The 20410-nt window shown below is 44.0% G+C and overlaps 3 protein-coding genes across 3 annotated transcripts; 1 reads left to right on the forward strand and 2 right to left on the reverse strand.

The window, feature by feature from the left end:
- Positions 1-2201: 2201 nt before the first annotated feature.
- On the reverse strand, positions 2202-4672 carry tsen34 (TSEN34 tRNA splicing endonuclease subunit). The gene is made up of 5 exons (XM_063906911.1): positions 4460-4672; positions 3914-4151; positions 3697-3835; positions 3346-3624; positions 2202-3037 (listed from the first exon to the last, which is right to left on the reverse strand). Exons 2-5 carry the CDS (start codon positions 4148-4150, stop codon positions 2850-2852), a joined length of 843 nt encoding a protein of 280 aa, XP_063762981.1. The 5' UTR covers position 4151; positions 4460-4672; the 3' UTR covers positions 2202-2849.
- A 612-nt stretch (positions 4673-5284) lies between these two features.
- Positions 5285-17245, reverse strand: eif2a (eukaryotic translation initiation factor 2A). The gene is made up of 16 exons (XM_063906891.1): positions 17127-17245; positions 16513-16579; positions 16257-16328; positions 16054-16172; positions 13308-13407; positions 13141-13223; positions 12904-12977; positions 12685-12829; positions 11105-11221; positions 10031-10187; positions 9429-9513; positions 9025-9357; positions 8852-8956; positions 6154-6255; positions 6004-6069; positions 5285-5801 (listed from the first exon to the last, which is right to left on the reverse strand). The coding sequence occupies exons 1-16, from the start codon at positions 17152-17154 to the stop codon at positions 5736-5738; spliced, it is 1719 nt and encodes a 572-aa protein (XP_063762961.1). The 5' UTR covers positions 17155-17245; the 3' UTR covers positions 5285-5735.
- A 439-nt stretch (positions 17246-17684) lies between these two features.
- On the forward strand, positions 17685-19340 carry serp1 (stress-associated endoplasmic reticulum protein 1). The gene is made up of 2 exons (XM_063906931.1): positions 17685-17943; positions 19184-19340. Exons 1-2 carry the CDS (start codon positions 17860-17862, stop codon positions 19280-19282), a joined length of 183 nt encoding a protein of 60 aa, XP_063763001.1. The 5' UTR covers positions 17685-17859; the 3' UTR covers positions 19283-19340.
- Positions 19341-20410: the final 1070 nt, after the last annotated feature.

Here is a 20410-nt window from a genome sequence, read left to right on the forward strand (position 1 = left end):
CCTGTCTCCTTCAATGATTCCTTCAGTGATTCCTGTCTCCTTCAGTGATTCCTGTCTCCTTCAATGATTCCTTCAGTGATTCCTGTCTCCTTCAATGATTCCTTCAGTGATTCCTGTTTCCTTCAGTGATTCTTCAGTGATTCATGTCTCTTTCAGTGATTCCTGTCTCTTTCAGTGATTCCTGTCTCCTTCAGTGATTCTGTTTCCTTCAGTGATTCCTGTCTCCTTAAGTGATTCCTGTCTCCTTCAGTGATTCCTGTCTCCTTCAGTGATTCTTTTCAGTGATTCCTGTCTCCTTCAGTGATTCCTGTCTCCTTCAGTGATTCCTGTCTCCTTCAGTGATTCTTTCAGTGATTCCTGTCTCCTTCAGTGATTCCTGTTTCCTTACGTAATTCATGTCTCCTTCATGAGTCCTGTCTCCTTCAGTGATTCTTCAGTGATTCCTGTCTCCTTCAGTGATTCCTGTCTCCTTCAGTGATTCCTTCAGTGATTCCTGTCTCCTTCAGTGATTCTTTCAGTGATTCATGTCTCCTTCAGTGATTCCTTCAGTGATTCCTGTCTCCTTCAGTGATTCCTTCAGTGATTCCTGTCTCCTTCAGTGATTCTTTCAGTGATTCCTGTCTCCTTCAGTGATTCCTGTCTCCTTCAGTGATTCCTGTCTCCTTCAATGATTCCTTCAGTGATTCCTGTCTCCTTCAGTGATCCTGTCTCCTTCAGTGATTCCTGTTTCCTTACGTAATTCATGTCTCCTTCAGTGATTCCTGTTTCCTTCAGTGATTCCTGTCTCCTTACGTAATTCATGTCTCCTTCAGTGATTCCTGTCTCCTTCAGTGATTCTTTCAGTGATTCCTGTCTCTTTCAGTGATTCCTGTCTCCTTCAGTGATTCCTGTCTCCTTCAATGATTCCTTCAGTGATTCCTGTCTCCTTCAGTGATTCCTGTCTCCTTCAGTGATTCCTGTTTCCTTACGTAATTCATGTCTCCTTCAGTGATTCCTGTCTCCTTAAGTGATTCCTGTTTCCTTCAGTGATTCCTGTCTCCTTACGTAATTCATGTCTCCTTCAGTGATTCCTGTCTCCTTCAGTGATTCTTTCAGTGATTCCTGTCTCCTTCAGTGATTCCTGTTTCCTTCAGTGATTCCTGTCTCCTTCAGTGATTCCTGTTTCCTTCAGTGATTCCTGTTTCCTTACGTGATTCATGTCTCCTTCAGTGATTCCTGTCTCCTTCAGTGATTCTTTCAGTGATTCCTGTCTCCTTCAGTGATTCCTGTCTCCTTCAGTGATTCTTTCAGTGATTCCCTCAGTGTTCCTGTCTGTATAGCTTGGGTGGTGGTGGAGTCCATAGGGACTTGGCTTGGTAACCGGAAAGTCATTAGTTTAAGTCCCGGAAAGATCAAGTGCTACCAAGGTGTCCCTGAGCAAGGCAGCGTTCCCTACACTGCTCCCCGGACACCGTACATATGGCAGCCCACTGCTCCCAACACTAAGATGTACATTTCCCCTCTGTGGGACCAGTAAGGGCTACTTATTCCTGTGTGTGAAGCCTTCTGTTGCAATGTGAGGTGCAGGTGAAAACATCACCAGAAAAGGTTTTCCTTCAACAAAAACCAGGCCTTTATATTTCCTAGACTTTCACAAGAACTGGAACATACATTACATAACATCCATTGCTCTTTCACCAACCAGGAGACAAATAAACCTCTCCCTTCTCTTCCCAGTCATTTATAGCTGATTGCCCACCTTCCCAAACTAGTCTGGCCAATCGGGCCGTGGCTCTGAAAGGGTAGTGAAGAGTTAAACAGAAATAAACATTGTTTTCAACATTTAACAAAACCCTCAAGACCTAAGTACATTCATTATCTGACCTTACCAAACGGATCGTTTTAAACTGAATTGGCACACTACAGCACACTTTTTTTAGACCAACCACAGCCAGGACTCCACCTCCTCAGAACACATATAGGCAGCAGCTTGGAGGCGTGCTCCCCCTTTGACCACTGGCACAGGATGGCCTCCAGGTGTGAACAAAGGAGATGCTGAATCATATTGTGATGCTGTGGCTTTTTAAATGAAATGCATTTAAATACACAGCATCTTTATTTTCCTGTGTAAATGTATATTATGAACTTTAACTTAAATAAAATGAATTCTTCTAGAACATTTGCCTACCTTTCTTAACAAAGAAACACGTTAGTAAATGGACTTGTTCTTATATAGCGCTTTATCCAGTCTTTTCGACCCCTCAAAGCGCTTTACATACTACATGTCATTCACCCATTCATACAGAGCAGTACACTTTCTGCTCTAGGTAACTACCTTTCTAACACATTCATACACCGTTGGCCATCGGGAGCAAATCGGGGGTAGGTATCTTGCCCAAGGATACATTGACATGTTGAAAGACGACAGCACTACCTCGAAGCCACAGTCGCCCAGAGGGAAGCTTCCTCACACCTCCAGAGACTGATGAAGAACATCCTCATGGGATCTGAATCAATCAATCAATCAATCAATCAATCAATCAGAACTGTGTCTCAGTTTCAGGACACAGAGAAGGAATTAAAACATGATTGATCAGGTCTGATTTATTCCTCAGTCAAACATCACAGGTATCAATACTGCTCTGATTGGTGAGCTGGGCGGCTCTGTTGTGATTGGTCAACCACTTAGAGATGTCCCGCCCCTTAGCCTATTACTTACAATGTGTTGGAGCGCTAGCCAATGGAGTGCTAGTGTTCCATAGTGATGTCACCGTGTTCCTGAAGTAAACTAAGGGGTACAGGGGAGGCGTTTCAGACACACTGATGTAAATATCTGTGACTGAAGACCAGCTGAAGAGTTTGCGGGGGGGCTACACCATGCCACTCCACTGCAGAGAGGTGTACAGGACGCCGCCCCCCCGCCCCGGGGAGCACAGCAGAACTGTCTTCTTCACGTTGGAACCGAGTCGAGCAACAGCCAGGACGTCCAGAGGAGAGAGAGACAAGTCCAGAGACAAGACCACCGCGATGAAGTGAGCGTGGAATCGCAGGGGGTCACCTGGGGGGGGGGCAGTACATTATTAAACACCTGAAGATCCGAGCTGCTGCTCTACAGTGACATCAACAGGTTACGTCTGAGAACATGTGGTAGAACTCGTTCTGGTCTCAGTGTGTCCTGGTCTCAGTGTGTCCTGGTCTCAGTGTGTCCTGGTCTCAGTGTGTCCTGGTCTCAGTGTGTTCTGGTCTTAGTGTGTTCTGGTCTCGTTGTGTTCTGGTCTCGTTGTGTTCTGGTCTCGTTGTTCTGTTGTCCTCACTTGTAAACACTATTATGTATGTTGTATTCACTCTATTACCCCCTCCACTGACCTGGGTAGACCAGGAAGTCTCCTCCGAACTTCCCGGCTGAGGTCAGGTAGAAGCCTCGCCCCCTCAGGTCTCCGAACACCTGGTACCTGGCGGCGGCCCTAGGGTCGTCCTGCACTGTGATTGGCTGCTGGGCCCTCAGGAAGGCCCGGTCCTCGGAGCAGTGATGAAGACCTGCCCTTGACGTGCTCAGCTGCACCGCCAGCGCTGAGCGGGGGAAGGTAAAGCTGCGGTCCAGGGCCTCCAGGCGGCCACGCAGTGACTCATCTGAGGCAGCAGAATCTGAGGGGCAGGATCCGGATCAGAACCAGGATCAAGTTCAGAACCAGAATGTAAAGATGTCATGGCGCTCACCTGTGTGTGATGATGTCATGGCACGCAGCAGCGCTGACTTCCTGTCCTGCAGAGCGATGATTTTCTGCTCCTCAAAGCTCCTCTTCTGCTCCTCCTGGTGCTGCTGCACCTGTAGTCTGAGCTGAACCCCCCCTGCACCCTGCACACAACAAGACAAATGCACCTAGTTATGAGCAGGTAAACTCTCCTGGTTAGCATTAGCAGCAGGTACACTCACCTGGTTAGCATTAGCTTTAGCATGTAGCTCGGTTAGCAGCCGCTCCTCTTCTGGCAGCAGCAGCAGGGGCCTCCCCAGCCTCCCGTTCTGTCGGGGGGTTCGTGGCAGGGAGCCCACCAGCCCCCCAACCAGGCCCCGGGCCCTCACCTCCTTCAGGTCCTGCACCCTCCACAGCAGAGGGGCGGAGTCACACAGGGTGACCCCCACAACCTGAGGGGGAGGCCGGTCCTGCTCCATCCTGTGGAGGAACAGAGGCTATAGTGACCCCTACTTTACGTAAAAAGAGTAGTCTGAATATTAAATTAAAACACCGAAATATATTTTTAAAATAAAAGACAACAATATTTAGGGAATTTAGAACATTTGGAACATTTTGGAGGTTAAAATATATTTTTTAAAGGACAGAATATTAAGTTAGAACATGATGGGATATTTTCTCCGTCCTTTCATCTGACTGAGCGGAAACTCGACTGCGCATGCTCTGTAGGTGATCCGGTACTTTCTGAATCTAAATAGTTGTTTATTAGCTGTAAGCCATTAGCTTACCTGCAGGGAGCGCGTGTTTCCTCTCACACGCTGCTCCACGTTACAATGTGTCCCGGTTGTTTTTCTAATTCTAACAGTTTAAACTACAACAAACAATCTAATAAAACAAACAAGAGCTGAGAGTTAAAGAAAGCGCGAGGCTTCAGCTGTGTGCTAACAGATCTCTTCACCGGCTCATCTCAGAGGGGCGGGGCTACTCACACAGACTAGAGAAGCCCCGCCCAGATCACTGTAACCGACCGGGTAGAAAGAACGAGCGTACACAAAGAACACAACGTGTACCAAAACTGGCCAATGGGAGCTAAGATAAGTTTGATTGACAGCCGAGCCAGCCAATGAGATAGAAGTGATTCACTGCGTCTCTTAAACAGTGTCGTAAGGATTTCCATATTAGTTTGTTTTGTTACTAGTTTGAATAAAACAATGATATCATTTTTTAGATCTTAAAATGTATTTGTTTTAGAAATTACATTACAAGTTTTCAGTACATGTAAAATCGATATTGTGAATTGCTATTTCAACTTCTGCATCAACAGCTTTTTATTTGATCTATACACATTGTGATTCAAAACTATAGTGCTGTTTTATTAATAATTACTAAAATGATGGAGATCTAGACTGAAACTAAATAAACCGTTTCATTAAATATAAGATTTGTTTCTTAAGAAATAATTGTGTCCCGGAGCGTTTCAGTTTAACTTAATTTTATTCTTTAAACATGAATCTGCTGCAGAGCGAACCCCACCATCTGTATGTGAAGGTAAACACAGGAACCATGAGGAACACCTTGAGAACACACACACCTTCATCAGACAGTACTCAGAATAACTGGATTCATTCAGGCTTTTATTTTTGAAAGGAACAAAGGCTTATGCATCTGTACAGATGTTGCATAGCAACAGGGCTTCTCACACAACACACACACACACACACACACACACTTTATTTGCATGTTAAAGTGACTTTTCAACATTATATTTTTCCACTCTGTAGTGATGGTGAACTACATCTCCCAGAATGCCTTGTAGCAGTCTCCAAACACAGAAAAAGAATGAGGCAAACAGCTGGATGTAAACAGGAAGCAGAAAACTGACTGTGTGTGTGTGTGTGTGTGTGTGTGTGTGTGTGTGTGTGTGTGTGTGTGGGGCGAGAGGGACACACACACCTCTACACAAGCCCCGCCCCTCATCTGTCATCTCAGGTGAAGAAATGTCTCTTACACACACTCTTTAGTGTGTGTGTGTGTGTGTGTGTGTGTGTGTGTGTGTCTGTCTGTCTACAGGCTGATCTGCAGCTCCTTCAGCTCCTGCAGCAGCTGCTCTTCCTTCTGCAGCTTCTCCAGCTGAGCAAAACAAACACACCCATCAAATTTAGATATGTAATATCTGTGAGTTACCTAGTCACATCTTTATTATATATATAATATATTTTATATATATATATAATGTTCACTGACTCTCACTGTAACATGGGAACATTAAATAAATATAAACATTAAATGAATTTAAACATGTTTATATTTATGTATGAGAGTGAGGGGTCACCTGGTTCTTCTGGAGAACTTTCCCAGAACTCTGCTGCTCCTTCAGCTCCTCGATCGCTTTCAGCTTCTGAAACAACCAATCACAGCTAGGAACAAACCCTCCAATCACAGCTCAGAAAACACTTAATGTCGATACAGTTCATCTCTTCACCTTCTTTAAGTTCTTGATCTTCTTGTCGTTCTCGGTGTCTCCGATGTTCGGCTCTGATTGGCTGATGCTGGTGGGGGCGGGGTCAGGGTCAGTCTTAAGGTCCTGCAGAAATATAATATATTATAAATAATAAAGTAGTTATTAATCCTGAGAGCACAGCACGGTCACATGACTTCACGTCCCTACCGCTAAGGTAAAGGCGGCTAATGTTGGGCTATAAAGGAACTACAGCGTGGTCACATGACTTCACGTCTCCACCGCTAAGCTAAAGGCGGCTAATGTTGGGCTATAAAGGAACTACAGCACGGTCACATGACTTCACGTCCCTACCGCTAAGGTAAAGGCGGCTAATGTTGGGCTATAAAGGAACTACAGCACGGTCACATGACTTCACGTCTCCACCGCTAAGCTAAAGGTGGCTAATGTTGGGCTAGAAAGAAACTACAGCACGGTCACATGACTTCACGTCTCCACCGCTAAGCTAAAGGTGGCTAATGTTGGGCTATAAAGGAACTACAGCACGGTCACATGACTTCACGTCTCCACCGCTAAGCTAAAGGAGGCTAATGTTGGGCTATAAAGGAACTACAGCACGGTCACATGACTTCACGTCTCCACCGCTTAGCTAAAGGAGGCTAATGTTGGGCTATAAAGGAACTACAGCACGGTCACATGACTTCACGTCTCTACCGCTAAGCTAAAGGAGGCTAATGTTGGGCTATAAAGGAACTACAGCACGGTCACATGACTTCACGTCACCACCGCTAAGCTAAAGTAGGCTAATGTTGGGCTATAAAGGAACTACAGCACGGTCACATGACTTCACGTCTCCACCGCTAAGCTAAAGGAGGCTAATGTTGGGCTAGAAAGGAACTACAGCACGGTCACACCAAGTGCCACTGTGGTGTCCCTGAGCAAGACACTGGTTACCTACACTGCTCCCCGGGCGCCGTACATAATGGCAGCCCACTGCTCCTAACACTAGGATGGGTCAAATGCAGAGACCGCATTTCGTTGTCCTAGTACTTGTACTCTGTGCAATGACAATAAAGTTGAATCTTCATCATCTTCATCTTCATGACTTCACGTCTCCACCGCTAAGCTAAAGGAGGCTAATGTTGGGCTAGAAAGGAACTACAGCATGGTCACATGACTTCACGTCTCCACCGCTAAGCTAAAGGAGGCTAATGTTGGGCTAGAAAGGAACTACAGCACGGTCACATGACTTCACGTCACCACCGCTAAGCTAAAGGAGGCTAATGTTGGGCTATAAAGGAACTACAGCACGGTCACATGACTTCACGTCTCCACCGCTAAGCTAAAGGCGGCTAATGTTGGGCTAGAAAGGAACTACAGCACGGTCACACCAAGTGCCACCGTGGTGTCCCTGAGCAAGACACTGGTTACCTACACTGCTCCCTGGGCGCCGTACATAATGGCAGCCCACTGCTCCTAACACTAGGATGGGTCAAATGCAGAGACCGCATTTCGTTGTCCTAGTACTTGTACTCTGTGCAATGACAATAAAGTTGAATCTTCATCATCTTCATCTTCATGACTTCACGTCTCCACCGCTAAGCTAAAGGAGGCTAATGTTGGGCTATAAAGGAACTACAGCACGGTCACATGACTTCACGTCTCCACCGCTAAGCTAAAGGAGGCTAATGTTGGGCTATAAAGGAACTACAGCACGGTCACATGACTTCACGTCACCACCGCTAAGCTAAAGGCGGCTAATGTTGGGCTAGAAAGGAACTACAGCACGGTCACATGACTTCACGTCTCCACCGCTAAGCTAAAGGAGGCTAATGTTGGGCTAGAAAGGAACTACAGCACGGTCACATGACTTCACGTCTCCACCGCTAAGCTAAAGGAGGCTAATGTTGGGCTATAAAGGAACTACAGCACGGTCACATGACTTCACGTCACCACCGCTAAGCTAAAGGCGGCTAATGTTGGGCTATAAAGGAACTACAGCACGGTCACATGACTTCACGTCTCCACCGCTAAGCTAAAGGCGGCTAATGTTGGGCTATAAAGGAACTACAGCACGGTCACATGACTTCACGTCTCCACCGCTAAGCTAAAGGAGGCTAATGTTGGGCTATAAAGGAACTACAGCACGGTCACATGACTTCACGTCTCCACCGCTAAGCTAAAGGATGCTAATGTTGGGCTATAAAGGAACTACAGCACGGTCACATGACTTCACGTCTCCACCGCTAAGCTAAAGGCGGCTAATGTTGGGCTATAAAGGAACTACAGCACGGTCACATGACTTCACGTCTCCACCGCTAAGCTAAAGGAGGCTAATGTTGGGCTATAAAGGAACTACAGCACGGTCACATGACTTCACGTCTCCACCGCTAAGCTAAAGGTGGCTAATGTTGGGCTTTAAAGGAACTACAGCATGGTCACATGACCTCCGTTCGCAAATTGGCGCCGTGCCTGGTGGCAGCCTGTTGCAGCAGCTCCCTGAGATTTATTAATATATTTGTCTTTTTTTTCTACTTTTAATCTTTTATTTGGATTTTATTTAACATTACATTTCATTGCACTATTTACTATCTGTATATTTCTTATTTTAATTTTTTGATATGTTTCATATTGTGTTGTATTTTGCTGTGGTAACAAACATTTCTCCCAATTTGGAATCAATAAAGTATTTCTGATTCTGATTCTGTGATTGGCTGCTCACCTGTCGGGCGGCCTTCTTGTTCTCCCTCTTCTTCTGGTTCTTCAGAGCCGCTTTAGAGAGACTCTTCTCTCCGGGACGAAGGTTCTGAGGGGGTTCATCCTCGTGCTAAAATGGAAAGATCATTATTACCAGAAGTTAATCAGAACATTTCCAGAACCTAACGGGTTACTCACCAGTCGGCCCCTCTCAGAAGGGGGCAAGTGTCTTAGTGCCGGGGGACGATATGCCTGTGTGGGGAGGGGCTGGGTGCTACCCAGTGGTCCGGAATCCTGCTGGTACCGGACGGCCCGCTGGGGGAAGCTGTCGGGGGGGAGGTTCTGCCAGCGGACCTCCCACAGCTCGGCGCCAGGGGCCACTTCCTGTTTGTGTACCACGGCCCCCCCATAGTGCCACACCTGGAAGCAGTTACCGACCCTCAGCCGGGGCGAGCAGGTCGCTGTCATCACATGTTCCCCGTCAGGACACCACGAGAAGTGGGTCGCATCCGGAGCCTGGGGCTTAGACACCTGCAGATGGGGGGTTAGACCTGATCGCATAAAAACAACTGAGATGGATTACGGGGGGGTGGGTTCCTCACCAGTTTGTACTTCTTCACATCCCAGACCTCCATCTGACCCCGAAGGTTCCCGAAGCCCGCCAGGATCAGGATGTGACCCTGAGGACTGAAGCACAGGTGAGACCAGGTGAGAGCCGTAGTTATTGTGTTTCATCTGTAGAAGGCGTGTCTAACCTGTAGGAGACGTGTCTCACCTGTAGGTGTGTCTTAACTGTAGGAGGCGTGTATCACCTTTAGGACGCGTGTATCACCTGTAGAAGGCGTGTCTAACCTGTAGGAGACGTCTCTTACCTGTAGGTGTGTCTTAACTGTAGGAGGCGTGTATCACCTTTAGGACGCGTGTATCACCTGTAGAAGGTGTGTCTCACCTGTAGGAGGCGTGTCTCACCTGTAGGTGTGTCTTAAACTGTAGGAGGCGTGTATCACCTGTAGGAGGCGTGTATCACCTTTAGGACGCGTGTATCACCTGTAGGAGGCATGTATCACCTGTAGGAGGCGTGTCTCACCTGTAGGTGTGTCTTAACTGTAGGAGGCGTGTATCACCTTTAGGACGCGTGTATCACCTGTAGGAGGCGTGTATCACCTGTAGGAGGCGTGTATCACCTGTAGGAGGCGTGTATCACCTGTAGTACGCGGCGTTGCGCGGTCCGGTCCCGAAGTCAAACAGCGGGTCACACTTGAGGTTGTAGACGGTGGCCTTGGCCGGCATGAAGCCGTAGACCACACAGAACTCAGCAGAACTCGGGCTCCAGGACACGTCGTAGATGGGCCCATTCTTCTCTGCAGACAGGAAGTGAAGCAGACAGGAAGTCAAACAGACAGGAAGTTAAACAGACAGGAAGTGAAGCAGACAGGAAGAGAAGCAGACAGGAAGAGAAGCAGACAGGAAGAGAAGCAGACAGGAAGTTAAACAGACAGGAAGTTAAACAGACAGGAAGAGAAGCAGACAGGAAGAGAAGCAGACCGGAAGTCAAACAGACAGGAAGTTAAACAGACAGGAAGTGAAGCAGACAGGAAGAGAAGCAGACAGGAAGAGAAGCAGACAGGAAGAGAAGCAGACAGGAAGAGAAGCAGACAGGAAGTTAAACAGACAGGAAGTTAAACAGACAGGAAGAGAAGCAGACAGGAAGAGAAGCAGACCGGAAGTTAAACAGACAGGAAGTGAAGTAGACAGGAAGCACACAGGAAGAGAAGCAGACAGGAAGTGGAGTAGACAGGAAGCACACAGGAAGAGAAGCAGACAGGAAGTGAAGTAGACAGAAAGAGAAGCAGACAGGAAGTGAAGTAGACAGGAAGAGAAGCAGACAGTAAGTGAAGTAGACAGGAAGAGAAGTAGACAGGAAGAGAAGCAGACAGGAAGCAGACAGGAAGTGAAGCAGACAGGAAGCAGACAAGAAGTGAAGCAGACAGGAAGCAGACAAGAAGTGAAGCAGACAGGAAGCAGACAGGAAGAGAAGCAGACAGGAAGCAGACAGGAAGAGAAGCAGACAGGAAGCAGACAGGAAGCAGACAGGAAGTGAAGCAGACAGGAAGCAGACAGGAAGTGAAGCAGACAGGAAGCAGACAGGAAGAGAAGCAGACAGGAAGCAGACAGGTGAAGCAGACAGGAAGCAGACAGGAAGTGAGGCAGACAGGTGAGTCCCCAGGTGACTGTGGGTCACAGCGTTATGTAATATATGATATTAGCATGTACTGACGCAGCTGCACCAGCGCCGTCTCCCCGCTCACAGACAGGAAGTGCAGCGTCTGCTCTCCGTAATACGACGCTCCGCTCTTATCCACCTCCGTGCTCGCTGTCACCAGCACTGCCGACGCTGACAGAGGGACTGTTGTTTACTTTACATAATAACACCACAACAACAACAATAACACCACAACAATAATAACAATAACACCACAACAATAATAATGGCACCACAACAACAACAATAATAATAATAACACAACAATAATAACACCACAACAACAACAATAATAACACAACAACAACACAAAAACAACAATAACACCACAACAACAATAATAATAACACAACAATAATAACACCACAACAACAACAACAATAACACCACAACAACAATAACACCACAACAATAATAATAACACAACAATAATAACACAACAACAACAATAATAACACAACAACAATAACACCACAAAAACAACAATAACAACACAACAACAATGACACCACAACAATAACACCACAACAACAATAATAACACAAAAACAACAATAATAACACAACAATAATAACACCACAACAACAACACCACAACAACAACAATAACACCACAACAACAACAATAACACCACAACAACAACAATAATAACACAACATAATAACACAACAACAACAATAACACCACAACAACAACAATAACACCACAACAACAACAATAATAACACAACAATAATAACACCACAACAACAATAACACAACAACAACACCACAACAACAACAATAACACCACAACAACAACAATAACACCACAACAACAACAATAACAACACAACAACAACAATAATAATAACACAACAACAACAATAACACCACAACAATAACAACACAACAACAACAATAATAATAACACAACAATAATAACACAACAATAATAACACAACAAAAACAATAACACCACAACAACAACAACAATAATGACACCACAACAACAACAATAACACAACAACAACAACAACACAACAACAACAATAATAATAACACAACAACAATAATAATAACACAACAATAATAAAACAACAACAACAATAACACCACAACAACAATAATGACACCACAACAACAACAACAACAACAATAAAACAATAATAACACAACAACAACAATAACAACACAACAACAACAATAACACCACAACAATAACAACACAACAACAATAATAATAACACCACAAAAACAACAACAACAACACAACAACAATAACAATAATAACACCACAACAACAATAACACCACAACAACACCACAACAACAACACAACAACAACAATAATAATACAACAATAATAACAACACAACAACAACAACAATAATAACACAACAATAACAATAATAACACAACACCACCACCACAACAACAACAACAACAACAATAACACAAAAACAACAATAACACCACAACAACAACAATAACACCACAACAATAATAATAACACAACAACAACAATAACACAGCAACAATAACACACAACAACAATAACACAACAACAATAATAACACCACAACAATAATAACACCACAACAACAACAATAAGCACCCTTCTTGTTCCACCGCATGCTGACTCTGTCGGCCTTGAAGAAGCTCTTGTTAGCGAGAGCAGCCCCCGGCCCCCCCAGCTGAGGATACTGATAGAGCCTCACAAAGGAGGGGGCCCCTTTACTTCCCGGGACATAAACACACACCTGTTGGGAGGGGGGGGGTTAGTGAGATATACTTTTCACTGAGATAATAAATAATAACCTGCCCCCCCCCTCACCTTGCTGGGCGCCCCCCCAGGAGAGAGCTGGAAGTCTGAGACTTTCTGCATATGCAGCTTGTTGGCGATCGTGTCTGCGGAAATTATTAAATGGCATTAGGATCTAAATATGGAAACACAATGTAAACAACAACAACAACAACAACCCAAAGAGTCTGAGATGAGGAGATATCTGCAGAACAGCAGGTTAGCATTAGCTGTTGTTTACAGGTGTTATTACGGGGGGGGGGGGCTTACTGAAGTCGTTGTTCTCGTAGAAGTGCAGCTCGTTGTTGACGCTCCGCACGGAAATCTGCTCATCTACAGACCAGCTGGGACACCTACAGTCAATCACAGCGTGCAAAGTGTGTGTCAGAGTGTGTGTGTGTGTGTGTGTGTATGAATGTGTGTGTGTGTATGTTCACCATGACTCCATCTTCTTCTGGTACAGAGCTTTGATCAGCTGACCGCTCTGCACGTCCCACAGCTGGAGGTTAGGGTCTCCCTGAGCACTGTCCTGAGGCTCTACACACACACACACACACACACACACACACACACACACACACACACACACACACACACACACACACACACACACACACACACACACACACACACACACACACACACACACACACACACACACACACACACACACACACACACACACACACACACACACACACACACACATATTTGTCTTAATCTTGATGACTACGGATTACAGCTAATGAAAAACCAAAAATCAGTATCTCAGAAAATTTGAATATTACATCAGACCAATAGAAAAACATTGTTAGTACTAAATGTCGGACTTCTGAAAAGAGTGTATGCACTCAGTACTTGGTTGGGCCTCCTTTTGCATGAATTACTGCGTCAATGCGACGTGGCATGGAGGCGATCAGCCTGTGGCACTGCTGAGGTGTTATGGAAGCCCAGGTTGCTTTGATAGCGGCCTTCAGCACGTCTGCATTTTTGGGTCTCATGTCTCTCCTCTCCCTCTTGACAACACCCCGTATATTCTCTACAGGGTTCAGGTCAGGCCAGTTTGCTGGCCAATCAAGCACAGTAATTCCAAGGTCATTAAACCAGGTCTTAGTACTTTTGGCAGTGTGGGGAGGTGCCTAGTCCTGCTTGAAATGAAATCAGCATCTCCATAAAGCTTGACAGAAGAAGGAAGCATGAAGTGCTCTGAAACTTCCTGGTAGACGGCTGCGTTGACCTTTGACTTGAGAAAACACAGTGGACCGACACCAGCAGAGGACACTGCTCCCCAAATCATCACTGAGTGTGGAAACTTCACAATGGACTTCAAGCAACGTGGATTCTGGGCCTCTCCGCTCTTCCTCCAGACTCTGGGACCTTGATTTCCAAATGAAATGCAAAATGTACTTTCATCTGAAAAGAGGACTTTGGACCACTGAGCAATAGACCTGTCTTTTTTCTCTTTAGCCCAGGTAAGACGCCTCTGACGTAGTCTCTGGTGCAGGAGTGGCTTGACACGAGGACAGTTGTAGTCTTTGTCCTGGATACGTCTGTGCGTGGGGGCTCTTGATTCACTGACTCCAGCCTCAGTCCATTCCTTGTGAAGCCCCCCCAAATTGTTGAATGGCCTTTTCTTGACAATCCTCTCAGGTTGCGGTTATCCCTGGTGCTTGAGCAGCTTTTCTACCACTCAACTTTCCATGACTATGCTCGGATACAGCACTCCGTGAACAGCCAGCTTCTTTAGCGATGACCTTTTGAGGCTTACCCTTCTTCTGGACAACTGTCAAGTCAGCAGTCTCCCCCATGATTGTGAAGCCTACTGAACCAGATCGAGAAAGCACTTAAAGGCTCAGGACACCTTTGCAGGTGTTTGGAGTTAACTAGCTGATTAGAGTGACACCGTGAGTCTACAGTATTGAACTTATTCTAATTTATTGAGATGCACCTGTGTGTGTATATATATATACATATATATATATAATATACATAGATATATATATGTATATATATATATATGTATATAGATCACAGAGAAGCCACAGACCACCTCCAGAGAACTACAACAACATCTGGCTGCTGATGGTGTAGTTGTTCACCGTTCCACAATCCAGCGTACTTTGCACCAGGAAGAGCTCATTGGAAGGGTGATGTGCAAAAAGCCTTTCCTGAGTGTTAATCACAAGAAGAGTCGCATGAGGTATGCAAAAGCACATCTGGACAAGCCAGAAGCATTTTGGAACAAAATACTGTGGTCAGATGAGACCAAGATTGAGTTATTTGGTCATAACATGAACAGGTATGCATGGCGAAAAAAACACACTGCATTCAATGAAAAGAACTTGTTGCCCACTGTAAAATTTGGTGGAGGATCTATCATGTTATGGGGCTGTGTGGCTAGCACAGGTACTGGAAAACTTGTTAAAGTTGAGGGCCACATGAATTCCTTACAGTACCAGGAGATTCTTGACAAGAATGTTCTAGAGTCAGTCACAAAGTTGAAGCTACGCCGGGGTTGGATTTTTCAGCAGGACAATGATCCTAAGCACCGATCAAAATCCACCAAGGAATTCATGCAGAAGCACAGGTACAATGTTCTGGAATGGCCATCCCAGTCCCCAGACCTTAACATCATTGAAAATGTATGGATTTATTTGAAGAAGGCTGTCCATGCACGGAGGCCAAGAAACCTGACTGAACTGGAGACGTTTTGTGTGGAAGAATGGGCCAAAATACCACCTGCCAGGCTTAAGGGACTTGTCTGTGGCTACAGGAGGCGTCTACAGGCCGTTATTGCAGCAAAAGGAGGCAATACTAAATATTAATGGAATTATTTCTTAGGGGTGCCCAAATTTATGCACATGCCTATTTTTGTTTGAATGCACATAAACATGTTTCTGTTTGACCAATAAAAGTTATTTCACTACTGAGATGTTTCTGTTACCATAAGGTATAACATATGTTAAAATGAAGTTGCTGCTTCAAAAGCTCAGCAAGTGACAAACTGATGCAGTGGTTTTCCTAAGGGGTGCCCAAACTTTTGCATACCACTGTATATATACTTATATACATATATACATATATATATATATATATATATATATATATATATACACATATATATATACATATATGTGTGTGTGTGTGTGTGTGTGTGTGTGTGTGTGTGTGTGTGTTACACACTGCTGTAGGGCTGCCAGGTTGCCAGCACGGTGTTCAGAGGGGAGATCTTCAGCACTGAGGTCTTGGGGAGGTCAAAGGTCGAGAAGAGGGAGCCGTCTGCACACCGCACCACAGACACACTGAGCACCAAACACAATGTTGACTACTGTTAGAGCAGTTATTGTTGTTGTTGTTGTTATAGTTATAGTAATTATTATTGTGACCTGTGTCCGTTGCACCATCCGAACAGAGAGCCATCTCTGCTGAAGGTCACACACCTGGAGGGCCGCGCATCCCTGACACACACATACACACAGACACACACACACACATACACACACAGACACACACACCTTAAACAGAGTAAACTGACCTGTCACTGTCCATTAATAATAATGTGTGTGTGTGTGTGTGTGTGTGTGTGTGTGTGTGTGTGTGTGTGTGTGTGTGTGTGTGTGTGTGTGTGTGTGTGTGTTGTACCTGTTGAAGTTGCTGAGCGGCTCACAGATGGGACCGGACAGCAGAGAGGTGCCGTCGGACCCTCGCACTGAAATATGAAATGTGTATTATTAATAATAAACTCTCAGATTCAAACAGGAGTTCATTTTATCCATCTTTAAGATCTGAGGTCTTGAGCCGTTCAAACCGGACCACAGCAACAGAACATTCAATTGAACACATTTGTTGAGAGACATGCGGAATAAAATCACTCTAAAGACATTTCCAGAAACAGGCAGAGCTGTTTTTAATTCGGCTTAAATATAACTTATACAACAGACAGATTCTCAGTTTAACTTTCTGTCTCCAGACCACCAGCGTGGAGGTGTTTCAGAGTATTACTTTATGTATTTAAAGGTTAGTAGTGGAATACTTAAAGCCGAAGGACTCAGAAGTCTTCACTGGTCTCCCTGAAGGCTTCACTTTTATTTCAGGCTGTAAATGCATCTGTTTAAATGAATAAAACTCCAGATTGAACAGGAACTTTGGTTCAGGATTGATCTGCAGAGAAGCATGCGCAGCTCTGTCTGCAGTCCCACTTCTTCTAAACACAAACAACAGGTGTTTATTAAAGTTAACATTAATAAGGTACCCACCTGCTAACAGAGGGATGGGTTGCGCCATGTTAGCGTGAACCGGAAGAAGAAGAAAACCTACGTCAGCAGATGTACGTCACAGAGATGAGCGGGGCTTCCAGTGCCACATCAGCATACAGTCCGCAACACGTCACTCAAAACTTCTGAACACCTGTTATTTTTTCATTCTGAAACAAAAAGCGAGATTTGTCTTCGATGTTCGAGGAGATTTAGTTCATCAATTACAAATCATCTGTTTTAATAAAGGTTACGTTTTTAGAGACGCGTTAAGTTGGTGGGATGACACGTAGAGATAGAAAGCTTCCGGTTTCAAAGTAAAAGCGCCCGTGTCAGGATCAGTAAAAGGTTTACTTAAGATAAGATTTTCTTTATTCATGTGAGAGAACATATAACACAAACACTTTTAAAATATAATCAGAATTAGAACACCTGTCTTCGTCACACAGAGGGGACATTTACTCACAAGAAGCGTCGATCATTGATCTTATTCTGAAGGAGCATACCAGAAGCACGTCTTACCTTGACAGTAGGTAACTTAATGCTACGAAGCTGAGTTTCCGGCGGGGCTGAGTGGGCAGGGTTTACTCTTTTTGAGGACGTAGACAAGAGAAGAGGCTCCCAGTCTCCAGACCTCCGACACAGAAGAAGCAAGGAAATCCACCTCAAACTCTCAGAACCTTCAGAACTATCATAACTAAATCTACTTAACTCTGCAGAATCGCAGGAAGGAACCATGGTGGCCAAACAGAGGATCCGCATGGCCAACGAGAAACACAGCAAGAACATCACTCTGCGGGGGAACGTGGCCAAATCCGCGGTGAGTTACAAACAGCTGATTTATAATCCGAATACCTCTTCATATCAGCTGCTGGGACCCTTAACTTAGGTCCTACCCTCCTGCTGGACCCTTAACTCACACCAAACCAGTCCTGCTGAGACTACAGGCTACAGTATGAAGCAGACCAGGAGCATCTCTCCGAGGGGAGACGTGGCCAAACCCAGTGAGGGGAACAGCTGTTTCATAACAACAGTAGCTAACAATCTCAGCTGTTGGACCCTCATAGGTGAAGATATCAGTTAGTGAAATCCATCAGAAGGAGGTCCACTGTGTTTGATTGTGCTCTGAGGACCCTCTCAGCTCCAGAGGGTCTCGTGCTATAGAGTGAACAGCTGTTTCCTGACTCCAGGACCCTCAGACTGATAATGAGGGGCAATGAAGGGTCTGTTTCAGACTGGGTATGGAAAGAGGTATGTTGTGTCCCTGAGATCTGTTAGAGAATGTTCCAGCGTTACTGACTGAACCGTGGCGGGTCATCCTGAAGACTGCTGAGTGATATCTGTGTGACTATATTGAAGCAGCCTCAGGTGTGTGCACCTTTTAGGGGTTTGTTCTCACTTCGTAAAGTGTTACGCTCCTGCTGGGAATGATGGTCAGTAGAAGTTATTGCCCCAGAACCAGAGCTCAGGTCTGAGAAACATGTTTATGGTTTTACAGAAACTATGGATCAGAATAAACCCCAAACACATCCTTAGTGTTCACTGCTGGAAAACACATCACATCAAAGTTAAACTCACCTGAGATAGACTCACCTGGTTCTGTCCCAGTAACACCAGTCAGACCAGTGCTGAGTGGGACGGGAAGTCTCTGATAGCTCAGAGTTGTATATGATCTCCCTCTGAACCCCTCCATCTCTCACAGGGTCTCCCTCCCCTGACGTGAGACTCAGAATCCGGGCTTTGGTTTATTTACTATTATTCAGGTTCAGCTTCGAAACCCACAGGTACTGTCCAGAATTTACCTGTGTAGGTGAACCGTTATCCACCGACCTCAGGTCAATATCATTATCACAAAGACAGACCAGAGCAAATGATTCAAAACGAGCTAATCTCCTGATGACGTCATCAATCACTGCGATCCAATCAAACCCTCAAGATACAGCCGGCTGTACCTGTACCTGTTGAGGTGTGTGTACCTCTACCTGTTGAGGTGTGTGTACCTGTAACTGTTGAGGTGTGTTTACCTGTAAAGATGGTAATCATCAGGTGTTGTGTTTCAGAGGAACATCATGGAGGATAAAGGCGTGGGGCCGTGGCTGCTGGCTCTCTTCATCTTCGTCGTGTGTGGATCAGGTACGTCTCGTTATTATCATTATTAATATTAATTATTAACCATTTAATTTAACTTGTTTATTTGTATTACTATGTTTTCATTATTATAATTATTATTTATAACACTAAAGATATTCTTATATTAGATTTTTAATTCACAATTGAAATTACAATATATATGTATATATATATATACATATATATATACATATATATATATATATATATGTACATATGTATATATGTATATATACATATGTGTATATATATATATATATATATATATGTGTATATATATATATATATGTATATATGTATATATATATATATGTATATATATATATATGTATATATATATATATATATATATATATACGTATATATATATATATATATATATACGTATATATATATATATATATATATACGTATATAATATATATATATATATATATACATATATATATATATATATATACATATATATATACATATATATATACATATATATATACATATATATATATATATATATATGTATATATATGTATATATATATACGTATATATATATATACATATTGACGATCATTAATATTTTTTATAGATTTATATTTGTACTATGATGGTGAAATGTAAAACCAAAATAGCTTTAAAACCTGTTTAATTCAAACTAAATGTAATGCGTTCTATAGAATAATATTAACCAAAAAAACTGAACAATTAGAAGATTAAATTAAAAGAAAAAGAAAGGTCTGAAAATTAGTGTGAATTGAAATCCAAACTAAAAGAATAAAATAAATACAAAGTTGTTCAAACTAAGAGAAAGACAAAGAAATAAACATTTTGAAATAATAAAAAGAAAAGTTATTATAAAGTCAAAATAATGACAGGCATGTAAACAAATAAAGAATATAAATGTATATCAGGTGTGTGTCGCAGCTTTAGACGTCCCCCTGTTGTTTCCCTCATAGTTAGAAGCCGTGTCTCAATTCAACGGCCGCATATTCCGGAGGCTGCATTCGTAGACTGCTTGCGTCACTTCCCCCGAGAGAAGGCTGTCCCAATTTACACAAAAGACAAGACTCTTCCGAATGCGGCCCACTTTTCCAGGATTTGGAGGATACATCTGATGTATCCTCCGCGGGCTACCATATCCCAGGATGCAATGCGCAC

The sequence above is a fragment of the Eleginops maclovinus genome, chromosome 18 (assembly GCF_036324505.1).
Source record: "Eleginops maclovinus isolate JMC-PN-2008 ecotype Puerto Natales chromosome 18, JC_Emac_rtc_rv5, whole genome shotgun sequence".
Lineage (NCBI taxonomy): Eukaryota > Metazoa > Chordata > Actinopteri > Perciformes > Eleginopidae > Eleginops > Eleginops maclovinus.